The sequence below is a fragment of the Heteronotia binoei genome, chromosome 4 (assembly GCF_032191835.1).
Source record: "Heteronotia binoei isolate CCM8104 ecotype False Entrance Well chromosome 4, APGP_CSIRO_Hbin_v1, whole genome shotgun sequence".
Lineage (NCBI taxonomy): Eukaryota > Metazoa > Chordata > Lepidosauria > Squamata > Gekkonidae > Heteronotia > Heteronotia binoei.
Window position 1 is genome coordinate 64,283,689 of NC_083226.1, and position 23,980 is coordinate 64,307,668.

General features: G+C 44.9%; 1 protein-coding gene across 10 annotated transcripts in view; it reads right to left on the reverse strand.

Annotated features, from left to right (window-relative positions):
- TRPM3 (transient receptor potential cation channel subfamily M member 3) overlaps nt 1–23,980 on the reverse strand; it is a 608,524-nt gene that overhangs the window by 51,479 nt on the left and 533,065 nt on the right. For all 10 annotated transcript variants that reach the window (XM_060237459.1, XM_060237453.1, XM_060237455.1 and 7 more), the window contains 3 exons: nt 18,107–18,396; nt 16,574–16,802; nt 15,957–16,124 (listed from right to left, as the gene is read on the reverse strand). In XM_060237459.1, the coding sequence (XP_060093442.1) occupies nt 15,957–16,124; nt 16,574–16,802; nt 18,107–18,396 (687 nt within the window). The remainder of the gene's footprint in view (nt 1–15,956; nt 16,125–16,573; nt 16,803–18,106; nt 18,397–23,980) is intronic.

A 23,980-nucleotide genomic window follows, 5' to 3' on the forward strand; every position in this document is an offset into this window, starting at 1 on the left:
TTGAACTGGTCAGCATTCAGGAAGGATCACATGAAAAGAGAAAAGTAGGTATTGATCATAACATTGTCACAGTTTCCAGCTGACTCTAATTCCTAATTACTGAAGTGGGTAGAGTCCAACTCCTCATGCTGTAGATATGCTACACAGCTTCATGGAAATGTCCAAATTCTCAGATGCTGTTCTCCTTTCAGCAAAAGTGCAGGGATCAGAATTGTTCAGTGAAGTAGCTGTTCTCAAATTGGTACACCTTCTCTCAATTACAACAGTTGGTTCTAGTAGAGGTGGATTATATTGAGCTGGGCATTCTATCAAAGGATCAGGCAGTCCAAGTTCATGGTCTTCTAGGTAATGATTGAAGGGCTATGTCCAAGCACTTAAGAATCCTTGGGAAATGCTGACCAACTGCCCAGGTGTGGAAATCAGACTCCTCTCCTACAGCCTGACAATCAAGAAGGTTGGTATCTGAAGGAGATGCTTCATAAGGTAGATTGTCTTTGATGGAGTTTTCAAAATGAAGACATCCGTTTCTTCTTTGAAGAATTTTAAGTGTGCTAGACATTGCTTTTTGCCTGGATAGGTAATGCTGTTAAAATTTTCAAGGAGGAGTCATTGTATTAAATAAAGTCTTTGCATGATAAGTTCTTGGGAATAGAGGCATAATAGTAGTGTTGGCAAAGACTCTAACTGGGAAAATCCCTCTGGATCTCTGAAAAGCTTCCTGATGTAGTAATACAGAGGGCCACCTGGGGCTGTTAAAATTTAGTAAAATCATCTGGGATTGACTGTTGCTAGTTAGTATTTATGTAGATGTTAAATCTATTGAAGTCTTGTTCTTTGGGGAAAAAACTTTCTCAAATGAGAAACTACTTGTTTCTTGAGCTTTCAGGAGGGAGTCTGTCTTTTATAAGGGCATACAATTAAGCAGACCTTATTTGATTGCAAGATCAAATTGTGTGATTTCTCTTTATTTGTCTGCTCTGGCTCAGACTTGGCTCATCCAACTTTAAGACTGGAGCTAGGAGGGCCAAACATCATTGTGCATATTATCACTTGAAGATTTAATTATACTTGTAAGTCCAGTTACAATTTTCCTAAGTTGTTCAAGGTCGGATCTAATTTCATTCAATGATGCAAAAATACAATTCACAGTCTGAGCAATCAATGTAGGGACCTCCTTCAAGAAGTTATCTGCTGCCTCTGTGCTTATTACTGATAGTGGTGAGTTTTCAGTATCCGCAATAAAACTTACATCTAAGTTAAGTACATCAGGCAGAGGTGCAAAACAACTTGCAGAGGAACTATTACAGTTTGGGGTCTCATTGGCTGCAAAAAGAATCTATCTTTTTCTGTTTGCTAACAGGAGGTGTAAATGACTCATCTGAATCCCTTATATACTTGTTAGCACCCATTACTGAGCCTTACAGCCTTGAAGTGTCGATTATAGGATAATTAAAAGAAGGTAGCAGTTTTAGCCTCCTTGTTTAAGCTGGCAACGTTATGTTTGGCTAAAAAGGAGATAGTGGGGCAGCTTTATTGCCTTTACATTCTTGGCGTTCCCAGCTTATCTCATTAACACAGCTCCAGGGCTTAATTTGAAAGCAGACCGCTTCTAATTAGACGGGGTCCTAGTATCATACATTTAAAATCATAGTTCAAACAAAATCCAAATTTTAAGGAAGATAAGTGTTGTGTCTTGTAATTCAATCCCTGAACTCACAACACAGCGCACGTGTGCAGAGGTGACTAGTGGGAGACTGCAGGTCACCGGATGTAAGGACGTAAATACCCTCTGCCTATGAAGATTGGTGGCGGGAAGTTTAACTGGCCAGGATTGGACCTGGCCAGGTAAGAGGGTTGTTCCGGGAGATGTATATAATCGGGGACCCGGCCCCGCCATGTTCTCTGTGATGTAAAGTATGTTGCCTTCTACAAATAAAGTATGTTGCCTTCTACAAATCTCGTAACTCAGTACATTACAATAAGGTTAAAAGAAACAGTCAACTTGCAGAGCTATGAGATCCATGGCTGCTAGTTCGGCGCCATCTTGTTCCTGGACATTGCATATCAGGCCCATTTAGCATTTTATGAGGCCATATTGGTGTTTTTTGGTGTCTCTAATTTTTTTGTCATTGGTATTACTTATTTTCAGGCAGTCCCACCCATCTTGGTCTCTTGTCTCTGACAAGTTACCTAGCTGTGAAATCCTGTTTTCCAGATATTAAAGATACTCATTCAATTATACTTTTTATTTAGTTATACACTGACTGCTTAATTTTACAATAAAAATCAAGTAACACACTGTACATTCAACACATACTCTATTCCCATTGTAAATGGCAAGCTATTATTCATAACAGTCAGGGCTTTTGGGGGGGGGGGGGATGTGGTGGAATGGAGCTCCAGAACCTCTTTGTGGAAACAAAATTCTCAAAAAATGTCTAAAAGTCTATGATGGGCACCTGTGTGTTTCTGCATCAATTCCCTCTTGAGAGTTCTGGAACCTCTTTTTTCAGGAAAAAAACCCTGCTAACAGTGATTGCATCTTCAAATGCTGGACCAGAAACACTTCAGAATTAATTGAACCCATGAAGCCCTTTCCACATTTCAGTTCTTGGAGAACAAATCCAATTATTACATTTTGCTTGCATTTATTTACTTCTCTATGATTATTTTCTAATGGCAGTTCTTTATTTTATGGAAAAAGTTAACATAACAAATCAATGGTTGAAAGAAGACAGACTGTCATCTATGATGCTGGGAACAAAACATGCAGGAAAGTATGGTCTGAAAGCAATTCGGTCCCACCCAGCAATTCGGCTGGGGGCCGTCCATTGCCTCCCCTGCTGGAGGAGAGACAATGGTTTTGCCCTGAACTGCTTGGGGGTGGGCGGCCTTATATAGGATGGCCCAGCCCCCTGTGGCGCAGTTCGTCTAGGGCTTTTCGGCTGGAACAGCTTGGCCGCGATCAGCTGTTTCACAGCGGTGAGCTGGTCCAGTTTCGGGGCCTGAAGCTACCGGCGTTTCGGCCGGATGGCTGAGGAGCGGCGGCGCGGAGCTCTGACGAGCGGCTGGTCTCCTCTTTGGACGGCAGTTTTTCCTGTTTTCCTGTCTTCAGATGGCATTTTCTCCTGTTTTCCTGTCTTCGGACGGTGTTTTCTCCTGTTTTCAGGTGGTTTTGGGCGGCTGTGGCCGTTTTCCCACCCCCCCTTTTTTTTCCTCTGAGGGTGTTGGCTGGGCCCGGGCTTGAGAGTGGCTGGCTGGGTGTTCCAGTGGGAGGCTTGGCCGGCTGTGGGCATCCCCCCCACCTTCTTTTTCTCCGTCGCCTTCTGAGCGGGTGGTTGGTTTCTTGAACGGCTAGAGTGTGGCTGTGGGCGCTTCCATGGGGGTCGGGTTCTTGGGTGGCTGAAGATGTTCCTACCCTTCCCTCCTCTTATATAAATGGGGAGTCATCGCCTCGTAAGGCTAGCCGGGTGGATTTGAGGGGGCTGGTCCTTGGATTCTAGAGGATTAGTGGGGCCTCTCGTCAGGGGTGGGCAGTTTCTTTTTCAAGCCAGCTTTGTTAGCCTGGCAGCCTTGGAGGGACAGTGGCTCAGTGGTGGAGCACCTGCTCATTAAGCAGAGGGTCCCAGGTTTATTTACTGTGTCTCACCAAACGGTCCAAGCAAGGAGGCAATTGAGTGGGGGCGGTTCAGTAACAGCTATGGGGCCTAAGAAGGGGCAAGGCTCTTCAAAGGGTAAACAGCCCGCTAAGAAGCCGGTTAAGAGGCCCACTCCTGCGGAGCCGCCGGCTGACGAGTGGAAGGATGCCGGTATGCGGCAGGTGATACTTGACCACTTGGCGGCTTTGGAGGGTGAAAGAGGGTCGGCAGGCCCTTCACGGAGAGTCACAGGGCTCACTGGTACCAGCAGGGCTGCCACGATCGCATTTCAAAAGGAGGTTCTCGCATGTCTCTCTGCCTTACAGGGCGGGGAAGATGGCAATGAGCCAGACTTGGGGGCATCGGAGGAAGAGCACAGGCAGGAGCTGGAGGAGGCTGCACTGGTTCCGCAGGACCAGGAAGGTAGGTTGCCGGCACAACCTCGGGGGATGGCATGGCTGTGGGGCCCTTGGGGCCCGATCATAGGACCAGGTTTGGGCACACCTGGGCCGTCCCATTCGGTGGGATCCCTGTCTGTAGGTGGTGGCCTGTCTACAAGTCAGCAGGTGATGACTGGGTGGCCATCTATTCTGCCCTCCACATTGGGGCAAGTTGGGACCTGGTCACCTTGGCCTTCCTCTCCATCATTGGTGGGACTGTCCAGTACTGCAGGGGGGGGGTGACGAATCCTATGGCTGGGGGCATGCTCCCTTGGGGAACTCAGCTAGCTTCCGCTTCATCTGCATCCTGGTCCCCACAGCAGTGGGGAGGTTGGGGGTTTCCAGCACATCCCCCGGTTCCGTACAGTTTGGTCGCTTTTCATGCTATCCCCTTTGGAGATCTGGCTATGCCACTGGGTGACCACCTTACAGCAGCAACTAGGGAGAAGATTTTGAAAGGTGAATACGTGGATGTATTCAGCTTGTTATATAGGGAGTTAGAGAAGAAGCCCAAAGAGGAGATGGATGAGAAAGAGAAAGGTGGAAGAGAAAGGTGGACAGGTCGTGGTCAAATTGGTTGCTGGGATTCTTAATATATGTGGGTGCAATTGCTAGGGCACAGCCTTGGAGGGCGGCCCGCTTTTCCAATATTGCGATATTATTTATCGCGCTTATAATGATTTTGTTGGCGGTGCGTGGCTTCAATATGATGAAGTGTTCCGAATGTGGGCAGCTGTTAACCCGGGGCTGCTGTGGGACCAGATCAACCAGCAGCTTTGGCTGCAGCTTATGGCGCCTACAAAACCCAACCTGGGTGATAGGTCGGACAGCGGTCATTTGGTTCAAAAAACGACTTGACCTGCTGGTGCCCGCATTACTGCGGGGCAGTTGGTTCAACCTCAGCTGCTTTGCTGGGAGTTTACCTCCCAAGGGGCGTGCACCAGAAAAGCTTGTCGATATAAGCACGAATGTCCGCTGTGCGGGGCCCCCATGCCTTTACGACATGCAACAGGTCCAAGCCAAGAGGGGACTTTAAGCGGCCAGGAGGCCCCAACCAACAACCTGGTAAAGGGTCCCAGCCCCATCAGAATGACGGTTCTTAAAGGGTTGTTGCAGGACTATCCGCATTCGGAGGATTGGCGTTTTTGTTAGCGGGATTTGAGCTGGGGTTTAGGATTCCTTACCAGGGTCCGCGGATCCCATTTTCGTGTTCCAATTTGAAGTCTGTAAAAAGGGTTGGAGCATGTAGTGAGGAACAAAATAAGGAAGGAATGTGCGGAAGGACGAGTTTTAGGTCCCTTCTCGGAGCCTCCGGTGCCTAATTTGCGGGTCTCCCCTTTGGGGGTGGGTCCTAAAAAAGCAACGGGGGAGTACCGGTTAATTCACCACTTGTCATACCCGCGGGGCCAGTCTGTTAATGACGCCATTCCGGTTGAATTGTGTTTCGTTAAGTAAACATCTTTTGATCGGGCAGTGCGAATCGTACGTCACTGTGGGGTAGGCACGGAGTTAGCGAAATGTGACATCAAGTCGGCCTTTCGATTGCTGCCCATGCACCCGGAGAATTTCGAGTTATTGGGTTTTTGTTTCAAGGGGGGTTTTTATATGTACTGGGCCCTCCCCATGGGGTGTTCCATGTCTTGCGCCGCTTTTGAGCGGTTTAGTACGTTTTTAGAGTGGGCGTTACAGTTTAGGATGGGTGTGCGCGACACGGCACATTACCTAGATGATTTTCTTTTTGTTGGCCCAGCGGGCTCCGGACAATGCGCCTATTTGCTCCGGTCTTTTGAGCGGTTGGCTGCTGAGCTGGGTGTCCCGTTGGCAGTAGAAAAGACGGAAGGCCCCTCGACTGTTTTGATGTTTTTGGGGATAGAGCTCGATACCGTGCAGCAGTTTTCCCGGTTACCGTTGGATAAGTTGCAGATCTTGCGGGCAATAGTGGCTGAGGTGAAAGGAAAGTGAAAAGTTATGCTGCTCGAGCTTCAGCAATTAGATGGCCACCTGAATTTTGCAGGTAAGGTGGTGGCGCCAGGCAGGGTGTTTTTGCGGCAGTTCTGTGAGGGCATGACTGCTTTGCGCTCACCCCATCATTTTACCCGTGTCACCAGGGGTATGCGCAGCGACTTGGAGGTTTGGGAGACCTTTTTGAGGGGCTTCAATGGTACGTATTTTTGGCGGGAGGTAATGCTGTTGGAGGCCGAGCTGCAGATCGTATTGGATGTGGCTGGTACCACCGGTTTTGGTGTTTATTTTTGGGGACAGTGGTGTGCCGAATCTTGGCCGGTGGAGTGGACGAACTCTGATTTAATTCGTAATATGACGTTTTTGGAGTTCTTTCCTATTGTAGTTACTGTTTTTATCTGGGGGCATTTCCTCGTCAACCACACAATGCACTTTTGGTGCGACAACATGGCGGTGGTTCAGGTCATCAATAATCTTACCTCCAGGTCTCCCTCAGTTATGAGGTTGGTTAGGGTTTTTACGTTACGTTGTCTTGAGTTGAATGTCTTGTTTTTAGCCCGGCACGTACTGGGCACCAGTAATGGTGTGGCGCCAACAGATGGTGCGTTTCCGGCAGCTAGCCCCCATGGCCGACCCTTGTCCAGTGTGCATGCTGGCAGAGCTGTGGCAAATTAGAGAGATGAAGTGAGCCGGGCCATTTAACTGGCAATAGCACCTAGCACAAGGAGGTCATATGACCGGGCGGCAAGTCAGTTTTCCGTTTTTCAGGTGGTTGCTGGGCTCGAGGAGACTTGGCCTTTTCGAGTCGAGCATCTGCTGCAGTTTTGTGTGCAGAAGAGGGAGTCTGGCCTCTCTGTAAAATCCATTAAGGGACAGCTTGCTGGGTTGGCCTTTATTAGCAAGGCGTGGGGGTATTCGGAATTGACAAAGGATTTCTGGATTTCCAAGATGTTGGAAGGGTGGTTGCAGGAAGTGGGGCAACAGGTCGACAGTAGGCGCCCTATTTCGCCCACTATCCTCTGTGGACTTTATGCCACCTGGGCCTTAGTTTGTGCCTCAAGTTATGATAAGGCGTTATTTCATGCTGCTGCATTAACGGCGGTTTTTGGGGCGTTACGAGTATCCGAGTTGGTGGCAATTTCCCGTAATGATGTTTTGGGCAGGGCCCTTCAGGTTGGGGATGTTAAGTTTGTGAAGGGGCAGGCGGTCATTCGTGTTCGTCGGTCCAAGACTGATCAAGCACAGAGGGGTTGCACGATCACCTTGGGCCCCTGTTCTGACAAGGAGCTATGTCCAGTGCGTGCTCTCGTGCAATATTTAGATATGCACGGACCGACGCAGGGTCTGTTATTTTGCCATAAAGACTTGTCCCCTCTTTCTAAGTTTCAATTTTGGGCAGTTACCAGTTGGACCTTGGAAAAATTGGGACTTGGGGGTGCAAAGTTTGGCACTCATTCTTTTCACATAGGTGCTGCATCCATAGCAGCAGCTATGGGCTACGAGGGCAATGTTAATCGCCGTGTGGACCGTTGGAAGTCCGGGGCTTTTCGGACTTATATACGGCCTCTGCCATCGTAAGGGGGTAGCGGTTGAGGCTTCCCTTTAGGATGTTATTGTTATTTATGCAGTTCTAAGTTCTAATGTTTCTCTTCCGTAGGTGCTGTAGCTGGCCTGAAAAGGAGGAGGATCCTCATTTGCGGCCACAATATTGTTTTCTGGGCGGCACATCAGGCCCGTCGAATGCCGGCTGGATCTCAGTTGGGCCTGAGTGAGCGGGCCATAATTGAATGGCAGGGCCGATGTGGCATGAAGTGGGCGGGACTCCTTTCTCTTTGTTTAAGGAAAGGAGGGGCCCGCCGCATATCTTGGTGATTCACCTGGGGGAGAATGATTAGGGTTTAATAAAGGGTAAGACCCTATCACTTCAGGCCCGGGATGATATCACCCTGATCAAGAGGAGATGGCTGGGTGTCCTCGTCCTGTGGTCAGCCATGTTGCCACACTGCGTGTGGCGGGCGGCCTGGGAGCCAGCAGCCTTGGAGTGGGCCAGGAAGAAGGCTAATAGAACCTTATGTATTGCCATGGAGGCTGGATTGGGAGTTTATGTGCCCCACCCGTCCATCAGAGCCAGTTGTGTGGACTTGTACAGGCCTGATGGGGTGCATCTTTTGATAAAGGGCAATGAGGCCTTTTTGGCAGAGTTACAGCATGGGCTGGAACATGTTCTCATATAGGTGGGGGACAGTGGCCTAAGCTGAGGCTTGGCTCTGTGGCAGTTTTACTGTTGGGAACATGTTCTTTTGGGGTATTGGTGAGCTCCCATGGCAACGCACCTTTGGGGTGTATGGCGTCCCTGGGGTGACCTAAGCTGCATGGCTCAAGGTTGGCTCCAGGGAGCCTCGTGATCCCGTCACTAGTGAGTTGTCCACATCCCAGGCTGCACGGCTCGGGTGAGGGTGGAACTCTGTGAACGGGATCTCGTGCCTGGCCGGCCGGGTTTGAGCCGTTGGGTCGACTCACACCCGGGGCCCGTGGCTCGCCCAGTTTTCGGGTTGAGGAGGTGGTCGATGTTATGACCCCTGGCTTAACCTGGCCCTTTATCCCACATTGTTGTCTGTCTCGTTATTCTGAATGGGGGGGGCAATAGGAATGGTAGATACCAAATTAATACTTTCTACTTAAATGTCTTCCTTAGACAAAGAGCAAGCATAGTGGAAAGTGTTCATCCCTTCAGATTTCATAGGGAAGAAATTTTGATTATGTAGCAGCAGTTGCCAATCAATAGTCAAAGTGATACTGAGCATTTGTATTGAATTTTGTGTCTTCCATGTTCCTAGATGGGTGAAGTTTTAAATGTAGATTGGTAGGAGAATTTAAAATATTAATGTCAATACAAAATCTAGCAAACCTTGGTTTTCTTGGTAAATATGGTAACCTTAACTCTGTACTAGTACATGACATGGTAACAGAAACTATAACTTTCAGCAGTAATCATAGGAAAACATGTTGTACTGTCACTGTGATGGTGTACTATCCCTGTAAACTTAAGTAAATGTGCAAGACTCCAGGACTAACCTGGAAGGCATTTTGGGGCATAGGGTGAGGAGTAGGACATGGGGAGCTGGAGGTGCCTCTCCCCTTTTCTTGTTGCCAAGGCAACCCAGTGTGCTGGACTTACAGGAAGGTTTCTAGAGCTCCAGCACTAATCATGGGTGGCACTGGGATCTTGGGGCAGAGCTGCTTGGGCAGACCAGAAGGACAGTGTTCTTTCTTGCATCCACCTGGTCTCCTTTTAGCTGAGTCCTGTCATGGAGTCTGCACTCATATCTGGAGGTACTCCTGAATTTACTGCTTCTCCTATATGGCCATGTGGTTGTTATGTCTGGGATCATTTTAAAGCAACCTCAGGTGGCTCAACAGCTTGCATCCACTTCTGAATCATAGGAATCTTGACATGAGACATGTTACCCATACCTTTGTGATATCCAGACTAGACTAAGCTTTGAGGAGTATTTGGTGACTGCAAGTGGGCTAGAATGTGACTATGAGGTAACTGGTAGGATTAATTCATTAACAGCTTTATTCCATGTCAACTATATGCACTGCTGGATAGTTTCTAGGCCCAATACAAAGTGAGGTAGGGAACTCCACAGTGACAGGTTTGTAGCCATAGTATCTCAATGATCTTTCCCTCTCAGCTACTGTTCAGGAACTGAGGTCATTATTGGAAGTCCTTTTCCATGTGCCCCACTGTGTGAAGTATGAGTGGGCATGAGAGTGACAGAGAAAGGGTCTTCTTACTAGCACACCTACAACTCCAGGATAGTCTTCCAAGGGAACTTTACCTGGTTCCATTATTGCTAGTGTTTCAGAATTTGCTGAAGATGGTAACTTTTGGCAAAGTCTTTAGCATCCAAGTGTTTTGATATTATGAATTAACTATACAACTGTAGACTTTGGCAATTGCCGGAAACTATACTTTTAATATGATGTTGATTATTATTGTGTAACTTGGTAGAAGCTTTCTTTATTGTTTTGATGTGCACTTTTGCTGTTCCCTGCACCTGCCATCTGGCTGTTGACAATGCAAGTTGGGGATGTGGAAACTGACCTCACTGATGTCCAGATGTACCACATAGTTTGGATCTTAGCATGAGATCTGTATGACTGTTGTATAGGAAGTGGCAAAATTCAAGAATAATTGCCTATGACTATCACCTGAATTTTGGCATTCCTCTCGGTTACACTAACCTAAGATCCCTTAACATTGAAGATTTCTTTAACAGGAGAGTAGAAGGCACTTTCTGCATACAAGGCATCTGATTTAGACTCAAAAGCTACTGAGCTTTAGGTACTTTACAACCTGCTGTTAATCTATTTAATCCAGATAGTTTTTTGGTTTTGAGGATAGTGAATAAAACCCCAGTAGGTTGCTTTGCTTGGGGGCTGAATATTTAGACATATAGGCCTGAATCTTATTATATCAGGGCTCATGCATCAAACAGGCCACATCTGGATTTGGTCTTCAGCACAGTTCAAGGTCTTGGGTTTGACTTTTAAGGCCATTAGTTGTCAGGGACCCATGTACCTTTGGGACTGCCTCTCTCAGTATGCCCTGGGAAGAGCATTACATCCAGCAATAAGAACCTTCTGGTGGTCCCCAGCCCAAGAGAGATCCAGTTGTCCTCAACTAGGTGGAATTTTCTACCAGAGAACATCAGTGTCCTATGGGATTTAGTTGAACTCTCTACTGCAGAACATCCATGCCCAGTAGGATATACTAACAGAGATGTTCCACCAGGCAAACTGAATTATCTCCCATCATATTCCCCATCGTATTACTGTTGTTTTAAGTACCTTAATGTTTTAATCCTATTATTTATTGTATTTGCCCTGATGTAAGCCATCCTGTACCCTGCTTGCAGGGAAGGGTAGCCTAGCAAATAAAATGTAATAAATAAATAAATAATGGATCTCATTGGGCATCTATGAGCATTCTGAAATTTTAAGGACAAAGAATGAGAACTGTAAAATCACAAAACTTTGGGAATCATCCTTCCTATGATCGAGGCACCTGTTTGTGAATGGGGACTCTGCAGACACAAAGGTAATGCCTCCTGTATTCTTCAGAAGCATCTCCTGATGAAGTGGAGGAAAGCCAAGACTGGCTGTTTGTTTTGGGGAAGAAGCAAATGGATACCAAGAAACCTATCGACAGATGCCTATTTAGAGATCTCTGAATTTTACTGTAGCCCTGTGAGCATATTTACTTACCACTTATTTACCATTTTATTGCCATTTACATACATATTTCAGTGTATAGGTGGAGATGGCGTGGAATATCTGTCCACATAGCATTCTAAAACAGTCCTTTGTAGTACATTTTAAGGACAAACTGCCACTTAGGCTTCTTAGGGGGCTTTAGCTGGTGTAGTTTAAATGTCTTCCCAATTTTGCATAATTGTGTTTGAAAGAAGATATTTTTATCTCCTTTTAGAAATCATATTTCCCAAAAGGAAATGAAATGACCCAACCTTTCACAAGGTAAAATTGATCAGAATTGAATTCATTAGTTATTGTTAGTTGCCAGAATTGGAACAGCATACTTATGGGAGGAGAGAAAAATTATTTTATTACTTTAAAGGTCTGGAATAGAAGGCAAGTAGTATGATTTGGATGACAAGCAAAGATGCAATTTTTAAAAGATGTTTGTTTCTCTTTTTCTTAAAAATAGCTTGGATATAATTTTTGGTTTTTGTGTGTGGAAACAGAGCTCATAATAATAATTGAAATGCAATTACCAGAGTTTTATTTTTCATTGTAAATTAGGGTAAATTAATGAAAACTGCTATACAACCACATCTTGAATAGTAAATAGTGCTTAAATTGTGTCTCTTGCCCTTTTTAGGAAGATGGCTTTATTTCCTCCTTTGTTGAGAATGTTCTATTATGCTATAACTTTACTGAAATAACCCTGGACCACTGAGCACCAATACCTACCCACTCTCCAAATGATAAGACTAGGCTGACGTTCAGGACTATGGATGTTCATGTTGATGTCAGATTCTGAAAAATCTCATTATTCACAATATTGCAGCAAGAGCCAAAGACAGCAAATAGTTTTCAGTGAGCTGACAAGCTGTTCTCAATGTGAGAAGGTAGAAGGCGTGGAAAGAAGAGATAATTTGCTAGAAGACTGATATATATGTAGGTGGATTCTGATTTTTTAAAAAAATCTACAGCTTTACTATGATTCATCCTGATTCAGGGTGAATCATGTAAGGATGCATAAAGTACTTTTCACTTGCATGCTTTTGAAATGTTTAGGACCTCTGGAGCTGTGGTAAATTGAAGTATACTGATCATGACCAGCATGGATGTGCCTACATGTGATGTGGCAGTAAATCCCATCTCTATGCTCTCTCCATTGTTTATTTCACAAAGGTCCTGTTATTCTGTCCTATAGCATTCAGCTAGTTTCTTCAAATGCTTAGGACATGTGTCTGTCCCCTCTTCTTCTGATCTATTTGCATTCTTATCCTTTTAATGTGTTAGAACTTTTTATTATTTCTTTCTTTATATATTTATTAAATAGGATTTTATGGTCACTTTCCCTTGCAAGCAGGGCTCAGGGTAGCTTACAACAGAAGAAAACAATAAATAATTTCAGTTAAAAACCAAGATAAAATCCTGAAACATATATGCAATTAAGGCAATACGCTTCTCAAGATGGTAAAATTGTATTGTCATCCCTTTCATTGGCCTCATCTTTTGTCAAATCTTCTGCTGTTTTCATTAGGTCTTTATCTCCACTACTACACTTCTCTTCATCTACCTGGTTTATTAGTCTTCTCTGCTCCCCTCCTTTAGCCATGAAGCCTGCCTGTGGATTTCCTGTCCCTTCCTTGCTACTGGGTCTCCTCTTCCTGCAGCTTCCTCTTTCACAACTCTTGTCCCTAAAATGTAAGATTTGTTTTCAAGTAAATTTAACATTTACATCTCTTTCAGAAACTGGGCTGTTTATGAAGATTCTATTGTTTATTATTTTAGTGATGTCAGGAACCGGAATATTATTGAACTTCCTGTAGCACTATCATAGTACTTAATACAGTTACTGTGCCTAGAGAGCCACAGCTTCCTGTTTGGAGAATAGCTTGCATCATTGTAAATCCCAATGCTTAATGAGTCCATTTTGTTACACAACCTAACAGATATAATTATGTTATAAAAATTACAATCAAATCTTAGGTGGACACTCATGCAATGATATGGATAGCCTCAAAATAGCTGAAATGTCTTTAGGTTGCTCTGAATTCAGTTGTTGTCAGTCCCTTAAACTTCTGCCATGCTAATTCTCCTTTTAAGTTGAAGCAAAGCAAGGCTTTGAGCATTGTTACACCTAGTGTCATTTATTAGTTCCATCTTAGCTCTCCAGTAGTGCAGTACTTGTTGGAAACACTTGTACAATTAATACTATAACAGTGATGGCTCACCCATCTACATTGCACTAGCATCCTATTTTAAAAACATATTTAACAGCACAGCTGCTAGTCCAATGAAGATACTGAACAGCCCACTGGTTTACTATTGCATGTACAAAGAATCCAGTCAAAGTAAAACAGCAAAATTTGTGCAATAATTTTTTTCTTACAAAACATTTATTTCGTTGTCTAACATTTACACCTTCTGGGTCAGAAAATCTTAGGTTCACAGCAGCAGCAGAAGCAAACCTGCTTAAGGTCAGCTCAGAATTGAACAAAATCTGATCCTCAGAGGTTAAGTGCTGTACATCATCAAGATTAATCTCAGTCAGAGAAGGAAAATGGCAGAGGGTTTTGTCAAACAGTTGAGAGGAAGTAAGGTGCAAAACTATACTACTTCTCTAGAAACAAGGCAATATATTTCAGCACAATGTGCTTCTGTATTGTCAGCAGGGAAGGAGTTCACAGACTACAGGGAGATACTGGAAAAGAGGAACTGGGAGCATCACAGAGAGAGGACAATTACTATTGACTACATTTGAACCCATGAAACAAGCTGTGCTTATTAGATCTGAATAAGCACTTCATTTATTGATCAGAAGCCAGCAACAACTAACAACAGTTAAAGCTGACTGAGCTCACTCCAGAGTAGAGCAATCTGTCAATCTTATGCTGGCTTCTGATCTTTGCCTCTTTTTCCAGTGTCCAGGGTCTTGCCTGCATAGGGTTCCTGTAGGTTGATCTTGTGCCTAGGGTCTTCTGCTTCCCTGAATTTTGGGTCTTGTAGGCAGAGCCTTCTGCTTGCCCGCAGGCAAGGTCTTGGGGACAACTCTTGCTGGTGCCCTGTAGGAAACAGCCTAGTTTTTAACAAAATTTAATCAAACAAAACTTAATTGTTATCCCTCAACAGAATATGGGCACTGAGAGACCAATTCATAGCTACAATCACATAAAAAATGCTTGGGAAGTCACATACCAGCTTGGGGACTTTTAAAGATTGAAGTGGTTTGATTATCCTTTTTGTGTACAATATACTCATTTATAATTAGTGTTGCAAAGTCTCAAAGGAGCATTTAGTGAAATAATGACTTCCAATGGACATAACTCTTGAAATGGTTGCCAAGGAGTCTATTTACAGTGCAGGGTTTTAACAAAAAAAAGCAAATAAAATGGCAGGAAAAATAATCAACAGAGAGAAAAGTATGCAAGTGACAATTATTAGAAGCACTAGAAGTAGCCAAACTATAATGCATATTAGTAAGCCCAGGAATCCCTAGTCTTGCTAGACTCCTAAAAATGTAGGTAGGGGGAAATCAGTGATAATCTTGGGTAAGTCAAAGTGCCACTTCAGTGAATGGAATAATACATAAGTTCCAATCCACTACAACCATGTTTTTCTTTTTTAAAATCTGGGTATTGCATTAATAATAGGCTATAGCCAATAATGCTTATATTTGGGAGCATACTTCAATTATCTTTCTTTCTATAAACCCTTCATGCCTGGTCACTAAGTAACAGTGTTCTTTCTAATACCATGAAACAGCATTGTTGTGTGGTAACAGCATAGCTATGTAACAATACCTTGCTAAGATGAGCGTAGTGAACTTTTTCACTCACCTTAGCAAGCTATTGTTAGTTATCTTAATAATGTATGCAGTGCACTCCTAAACCAATTTACACATTTGTAAGTCCGTAAACCAGCTCTGAAGTGTGTAACCCTGCTTGAGTTTTCAGTGATGTCTTCCTCAAAGCAAAACCAGAACTGATCTCTTTACAGCAGTATGTTCAAGTTGGGGAATTCTGAGCACAGCATATTCAAACTATCTCTGTATGCATGATGCTTGTGTGTAGAGGTTACATATGTAGATGTGTTCCTAATCATATGGATGGAGCCTATGTGCATAGTGTGGATGTGAGTGGTGACTGTGCCATGATGTAGGTCCAGAGCAGCACACAGGAAGGGGTTGAGTCAGTGGGTATAATCCTGCTTCTCACTCTACATATACATCCTGTACACACACTTGCACAGTTTACAGAACAACTACTTAAGCCTTTGAAGTTATTATTAAATTCAGAAGGGAATGCCTGGAGAAATGCTTGGTCAATTACACATTCTAACATACAAAGATGACATTAACAAGCGAACCATGAATCTGTAGACCACCTTTAAGAACATAAGAGAAGCCATGTTAGATCAGGCCAGTGGCCCATCCAGTGCCACTCTGTGTCACACAGTGGCAAAAATTTATATATATATACACACACTGTGGCTAATAGCCACTGATGGACCTCTGCTCCATCTTTTTATCTAAACCCCTCTTGAAGCTGGCTATGCTTGTGGCCGCCACCACCTCCTATGGCAGTGAATTCCACATGATAAGAACATAAGAGAAGCCAAAGGTTTGACAAGGTTTCCTCCCCCCCCCCCCCCTTACTGTAAGTTCCATGTCCTCCTCTTCTTTTTCTTTAACTGGTTTTTCTGGTTCCTCTGGCTCTTTTTCTTGAAGTTGGATTTCTTGGGCTTGAGACATGTAAGGCATGTCATCTTTGTTCTTGAACTCCAAGCTGAGAATTGAAGGAGGAAGTAGAATTCCTAGAATTACCTAAAGCAATAACAATGATAACAATAATCATCACAATTAACGGGTTATGGTTATGCCAGTTGCTTATTTAGTTTCAAATTGTACATGCTCCAGGCCTTCCAGGCATCTGACTTAGCGCATGTGGTTATCAAAGCAATTAGCTAGGGGCTAGTGCACCCATAATGTTCAGCCATGATGTGGGAGGGATGTCAGGAGCAACAACTGGCCACATGGAACTCCCTGAAGACCTGGCATCCTTAACATCTTTAGAATGGGCAAGTCACTCTTGCTGCATAATCTGTCTTGCCTCATAATGGCATTCCCTTTAAGAGTTTAAACTGATTTTTTTTTTTTGCAAAGAACAGGATAAGGCACTATCAGTCCTTTATATAAATAAACCACCTATGGAGAATTCTGTACAACTTTTCCCTGAGCTTCAAGATAATATTAGATTTTAAAGCAGTCCTGACCTTTAGGCTTGAATTTTTACGCATCCGAAGCCTGCCCATCCACATGTCTGTGAGCAGCATTTGGCTACAAGTGTGGGCAATGAAATCTCGATGCTTTGCTGCCACTGCGAGTTGCAGGCATGTGGCGTTGCTCCAGTTCTTCAGCTCATAGGTCAGTAGTTTCATTGCCAGCTGCTCATCCTGCTTGTAGGATTGGTCCAGGAGCTCCACTGCCAGCTGGCCAAAGTCCCTGCAACACAGGGCGTTTTTGTTAGCTTGTGCAATCTGCTCGGTGGAATGTAAACTGTGGGTAACAGCTTCTGTTGTAAGGGCTAAGTCACACTTCAGTAGACATGGCTGAGATGCTGACACTCATTTGAAATGCCATTGTTTTAGCTGAGTTTCTTAATTCATAATTTTAACAACCTGAAGCTCCCTTATTTTCTTTCTTCTCTCTGCCACTTACCTGAATGTTCACCTGTTCCTTATGCAGGGGTCATTTTGTAGAAAAAGAGGTGGTGGAGCTCATCCAGGGATTGTTATGCAGCTGCAATACTATTCATTGGAAAGGAGCTCGAATTCTCAGAAGGAGGAGGTGGAACTCTCAGAAAGGTTTAGCAGCTGCGCTTCTGTGAGCTGCCACTGAATCTGAGGCCTGTCCTTATGTATTTTTAATAAAAACAGTTTTCTATGGGAATTTTTCACTAGGTCCTTTTCATTCAACTTGAAATCTATGCACTTTGTATTTAAAGGTTAGCTAGAAACACTCCTGAGGGACTGATAGCAGATTAACTCATTGAGGTTGTTACAACATAAGCAGTAGGTAATAACAACTGGTAAAATTTGTTATTTGTGAGATAGGGTTTTGCATGTCAGTGTATATGCTCCTCTCTTAACTACAGCTCCCCGGCTTTCTAGTGACAAGTAAATCTGGAATCCCAGGTGGAGGAGGGTACACCCAGGAGTTTTATTCCCTCCACCTTTTCAGCAGCCTTTTTGTCTGGTCAAAACTCATCTAGAAACCAGCATCCATATCTTCCTAACTGCCAGGTGTTACTATAATAAGGTGTTATGTTGGGCAGCCCTAGATAGTCATGCAACAACCTTCTTTTTAATAAGTTTGAATTGCTGAGAGTGTTTTATCTGAGTTATGTGGTATCTGCACTGACTACCTATTATCTTACAGGCATAATTTAAGGTGCTGATTTTGACTATTAAAGTCTTAGATGGTCTGGGTCCTACATACCTGAGACACTGTTATCTCCTTTATATATGCTGTTATAACCTTTAAAGTCAACCAAGGATGCCTTCTGCACAATAAATCCTAACAGGAAAGGTACACAGACAACTATTGTTGATGTCCACCTCATCATTACAGGACATAATTTGGCTATGAGTGTGCAAAGACAAGGTCAGAGTACTTAGGAGCATTATAAGACTTCCTGGTATAGTCTTTGTATTTGCACAGAGTTCAGTGGAAATGGCATAATTTTAATGGGAATAAATACTAAATATTAATAAATATTAAAGTAAATACTAAATAAATTACTCAACCTGGAGTTGTGGTTCAGTTCTTGAGATATATCATCTACCATATCATTCTCTGATGCTTCATGGGCCATGGCTTTACAGAGCTTGCAGGCTACTAAGGCCTTAGCCATGGCTTCCTCTCCATGTTGCCAAAAGAAGAGGGCCATCTTTTGCCGCTTCATAAGAACAGCCCACACCATCAATTCATGGAAAGGGAAAGGGAAATGATTAATCTCAGGATCATCCAAGTCAATATCAACTTCCTCTTCTCGTTTTTTAGTTGTCTTTCTTCCCCTCCGTATGGGAACATCATCCTGTTAAATAAAGGAAAAAGCCAACAGAGCAAAACAGTGTCAATCACTTTATGCTGTATTTTTATTTTATTTATTTATGTTATTTATAGATTTCCTTTCTCAGTTTTTGAAAATAGGTTCTTTGCTACAGCCACATGTGACAAAACATACTCTACCAGCTTACTTTCTTTAGTTTGCTTTAATCAGTTACCCATCCAGTATTCATATTTTCCAATAAGGATATCTAAGGTCTTGTGCCTGTCCTCCTTCAAGCTTATGTACAAAAGGATAAACCTTCATTGGATCACATCTTCCACTTTTTCTGAAACAGCCAGGTCAGGAAGGCATAGACAATGGCATGCTTAACTTATCCCAAGTTTAATGAACCCCAGGAGCTTACATTCTGATTAAAACTTTGTTGGTCTTAAAGGTGCTACCAGACTCCTCCACTCGCAGCTGCTGGAATGGCCTTCGGTCAGCCATAGTTCTCACAGAGCTGCCCTTGAAAGGGCAGCTTCTGGGAGAGCTCTCTCAGCCCTACCTACCTCATAGGGTGTCTGTTGTGGGGGAAGAAGATAAAGGAGATTGTAAACCATTCTGAGATTCTGATTCAGAGAGAAGAGCAGGGAATAAATCTATGGTCTTCTTCTTTCTACTTTGTTTTATTGCTTCAGACCAACATGGCTGCCCACCTGGATCTATTTGCTCCACAGTGGACACTACAAGTTCTTTTATGAAGCCTAGATGTGTTTCTCCAGGAGGCAAAGTGGGGTGGGGTGGGGGAGGATATTTTAGCAGCTTTTGAAAGGGATGATTTAGACTGGGAAAATGGCATGAGGGAAAGGACTGAACACCTTTTCCTTCAGCACCACTTTAACAACCTAGACTCCACACAGCATTAGCAAAGGGTTGCCAGGTCCCCCTGGCCACCAGCAGGGGTTGGGGGAGTTAGGCTGCCAAATCCATGTTGGAAAACTCCCAAAGATTTGGGGATGGAGTCTGGAAAGGACAGGAGGACAATACCATTGAGTCCACCTTCCAAGGCATCCATGATCTCTGTAGTCTGAAGATGAGGTGTAATTCCAGGAGTTCCCCAAGTCCCACCTGGAGTCTGGCATCCCTACAAGTGATTAACAGTATATACCATTGGTTTTAAAAGTGGGTGGAACTGCCCTCTGGGGATAGGTGGGACTGTCCAAGGGTGTGCTAAGAAGCAAAGGGGCAGCAGGGGGCACTGGAATTGGTGCCTTATGACTGACCAGGCTGACAGCATTCTGGTAGATGGCATTCCAAGTTTTTTCCTCTGCATAGTGCTGTTGGAATTTTTAGTAAATATGCCACTAGAGTTCTAGTCACATCAGTATACTGTGTGTTGCAGTGTTACAAAACTGTCATCACTGCATGTGATTTTGTCTGTCATTGTTACTGTTAAGTCCTTAACATAATAGTATTGAGTGTCTCTTATTTTTTCCTTCCTTTTTTGTTTTAGTTTCTGTTATATGATCCTATCACCAATGGTCTCTAAGCTGTGGGGTCTTGTGAGCAAAAATTCTACTTAATGAGCTACTGGCATTAAAGTTGTGAGCTACTGCATGAATTTGTTTGATCTGGGGCCATCCTTCCTGAGCTAAGACAAAAATGTGTGATCCAAAGGCTAAAAAACTGTGAGCTAGCTCACACTAACTCAACTTAAAGGGAACATTGCCTACCACTGTCATTGTTTTTCTAATAAATATATATTTTTGGGTTGCTTTCACTTCATTCTGATCCATAACAGGGCATCAGAACGGAGCCTCCGGCAGCCCGCTGCATTGCGGCGTGGCTGCTGGGGAGATTTTGCCCCTCTCGGTGAGAAGAGCGGCTGATTCAGCATGCTTTAGGCATGTCTTCAGGGGGCGGGGCTTCCGAGTGCCTTCTGAAGCCTCCACTCCCTTCCATTCAGTCCTCCTGCGGTGCTCGGTCTGGAGGGAGCGTGCTGTCACGCTCCTGGTTGGTACCGTAGGGGATTAGGCCTGTCGGAGGCCGTTTTTCGTCAGAGCATGCAGCGTCGGGATTTTGAGCACGTCGTGGGATCTGCTTATAGCTGGCATTTCTTTTCTTTTTACTGTGGCCCCTGTTATAGAGCATTGCTTAGTATAAGGGCTGGTGTTGCCCAAGGTTTGCCTTATTGTGGGGGCCTTCAGGGGGGAGGACAGGGGTGCTTGATAGGGGCGGGAAGAGGCTGCCTCATTCTAAAGGCATCATTTCCCACAACCTCCTTTTTTGACTGGTTGAGCCTCTCTCTTAGGGCTTGTGGTTTTGGTGGCCTTTTTTAAAGGGTGGCTGAAGTGACAGTCAAGGGTGGTGAGGTGTGGCCATTTTGTAAGCACTAGGGTAGTTGTTCTTCTTGCCTTGGGTGCTTGGCGGCCATTTTAGGTTGGTTCTTCTTCCTCCCTCATTGTTCTTGGTGGCCATTTTAAGAGGTAGTGAGGTGGCAGCCATTTTAGGTGGGTTTTTTGGCCCCTTTTTCTGGTAAGGAAATTTGAGTGTTTTTGGGGGGGTTTTGTGAGGATCTGCCCCTGTCACAGAATAGTAAGCTGCTTTACAGCAGTTCATACTTTCTTTAATTTTGTCTCGTGCCGTGATCCCTTAGGGTGGCGAGCATGTCGGGGCGTAAAGGTGGTGGAAAATCAAAGGGTAAACAGCCTGCACGTAAGGCTCCTAAGCTGCCCCAGAAACGTCCTCCGCCCCCCTCATCTTCAGACGAAGAGGGAGATGATGAGGTGAACGCAGTCATTTTTCAGAGACTGCAGGCCCTGGAATGGGCATCTGGCCTTCCGCCTTCTCAGATGCCAGGGAAAGGTCGGGTTCCTAAGCGGGCTTTGCAGGCGGATATACTGACCCGTTTGTCTATTTTGGAGGGCAGGTCCATTACGTCTGCTAATGGAGAAGCTGTTGGGCTGGTCGGCTTGGATGCTGGATCTGGCACGTCATCCGGTGCGGTTGGTGCAGGAACAGCATTGGTGCCTGCTGTTCCTCCTGGTAAGTTGGGGGATGGTTCTTTGCACTTTACTGGGCCTGTGTGGCCCTGGGGGTCCTGAGGATCTGCTGCATCTAATGAGGCTGGTGCTGCTTCAGGCAGTTTTGGGACTTATGAACATATATGAACATATGAAGTTGCCTTATACTGAATCAGACTCTTGGTCCATCAAAGTCAGTATTGTCTTCTCAGACTGGCAGCGGCTCTCCAGGGTCTCAAGCTGAGGTTTTTCACACCTATTTGCCTGGACCCTTTTTTGGAGATGCCGGGGATTGAACCTGGGACCTTCTGCTTCCCAAGCAGATGCTCTACCACTGAGCCACCGTCCCATGACTTATTCAACTTCAGGTGTGGGACAGCAGAATAGCTGGATGTGGCCTCAGGGTCAGTTTGGCCCTTTCGGTAATTGGCCTGGGGCCGGGCAGCAGGGGGCAGTGGCGGCTTTAAATGGCGGATGGGGTTTCCCATCTCCATATGGGGCGGTCCCGTTTGGTGCTATGCCTTTTGGTGAGGTTGCCTTACCTTTGGGTGATCACCTGCTGCCCGCTACGAGAGATAAAATCCTTTAGGGGGAATATGTGGACATATTCTTCCTTTTGTTTAGGGAATTGGAAAAAAAGGATAATGAAGAGCTTGATGATAAAGAAAGGAGAAGCTTAAGAAGAGGAAGGTTGATCGGACCTGGGCCAATTGGCTTCCAGGATTTTTTATATATGCAGGAGTAATAGCGCGTTCTCAACCCTGGCGGGCGGCAGCGCTGATTCAGTACATGGACATCATATACAAAGGGTATACGATGTTCAGCAGCCCTGCATGGATTCAATATGACCAGGAATTCAGGATGAGGGCCACATTGTACCCTTCTCTCCCTTGGGATCGGATTCATCAGCAGTTGTGGCTGCAGGTAATGGCGGGGGCACCGGGGTCTTCAGTGGCCCGGCTTGTTGCCACTTTTATTTCATGTGTGTGTGGGCCCTCCTCCCTAGGTTTTAATTATTCACCTGGGGGGGAACGATCTTGGGCTGATTAAAGGCAAGGCTTTGATCTTGCAAGCTCGAGATGATTTCAAGTACATTAGGAAGAGATGGCCCGGTGCCATTATAGTTTGGTCGGCCATGATTCCGTGCTTGGTGTGGCGCTGTGCTTGGAATCCAGCTGGGATAGAGCGGGCTCGTTACAGAGGGAATAAGGAGATTCGCCAGGCACTGGAAGGTGGTTTGGGCCACTATTTGCCTCATCCGGATATTTCTTCGGAATGTCTTGACCTCTACAGAGGGGATGGGGTGCATCTCTCGGAAAAGGGTAATATGCTTTTCCTGAGAGATCTTTGGCAAGGGCTTGTGTTGGCCTTGGGCCTTTCGGTGGGTGCTAAGCCCTAAATAGAGACTTGGCCTTAGTGTGACAGGTTTTGCTGGGTTGTTGGCGCCATGCGGCCTGGGGAGGACCGGTTAGCCTCCCCCTTTTGGGGAGTTAGGGGTCTGGCAGGATCAACCTTGGGTATTGGTGACCCGAGGTGTGTGAATGCAGACTGTCCTGGAGACTCGATTGGATGGATGCCTTTTACTGACACTCGCGTCTGGTGTCTGGGCCCTCTGGTGCGAGCCTCCCTGCTGGGCCTGCCTGACGGGAGCTGTGATACACAGCTCTGGCTGGGGGGCCAGGTCTCTCACCTGCTAAAAAGGCAGGGGAGAGGTCTGAGGAGACCCCTGGCCCTGTTCGGTTGCCCTTGCTGTGGTTATGTTATTTAATAAAGTGGCCCATAGTTTTACCAATGTATTTGTGTCCGCCTCTTTATTTCGCCTTTGGGGGGCAATTACCATTCTGTTACCTGTGACTGGATTTCTTGATGAAGGTTTACCTATATCCAGGGCCCTTTTTTTTGAGCAGGAATGCACAGGAACACAGTTCTGGCTAGTTTGGTGTTTGGGGGTGTGGCCTAATATGCAAATGAGTTGCTGCTGGGCTTTTCTACAAAAAAAGCCCTGTCTATATATTTTTTTGCATACCATGTTGCAAATGGGTTATCTACACTATTTCACATTGTACACTGTACAGATGCATTCTGTCTATGCTGACCATGTCCAAAACCTTGATGCAAGTTATTAATACTTGGATATATTTTGATTGGAAACTAGGTATATAAAGGTTATATTCATGATGTATTAATAGGAAACTAGTTTGTGGAATTGTGGAATTGGGCTGCAAACTCTCAAGAACTGTGAAGACATAGGACTAAGTTTTTGCTATTGATCTTTCAACAGCTTTGAACAGCAGTCTTGCCTTGTGTGTCTGTGTGTGGGTGGAAGAGCAGATTGCATCTCCCACAGGCTGCTGGAAAGGAAAGCTTGTGAAAATACTTTTATCTAGCTATGGGCTTACCTTAGATACTATCTTCATGTATGTAATAAACACATGAAGCTGCTATACACCTGTCCAGACCACTGTTACATCTATCTGACCCTTTCAGCTGGTGATTCTGAGATTGAACCTGGGATCTTCTGCATGCCAAGCAGATGCTCTACCATTCAGCAACTGCACAGTACTGTCAGTGCATGTCTTCCTTACCATCACATGCCACAGCTGATT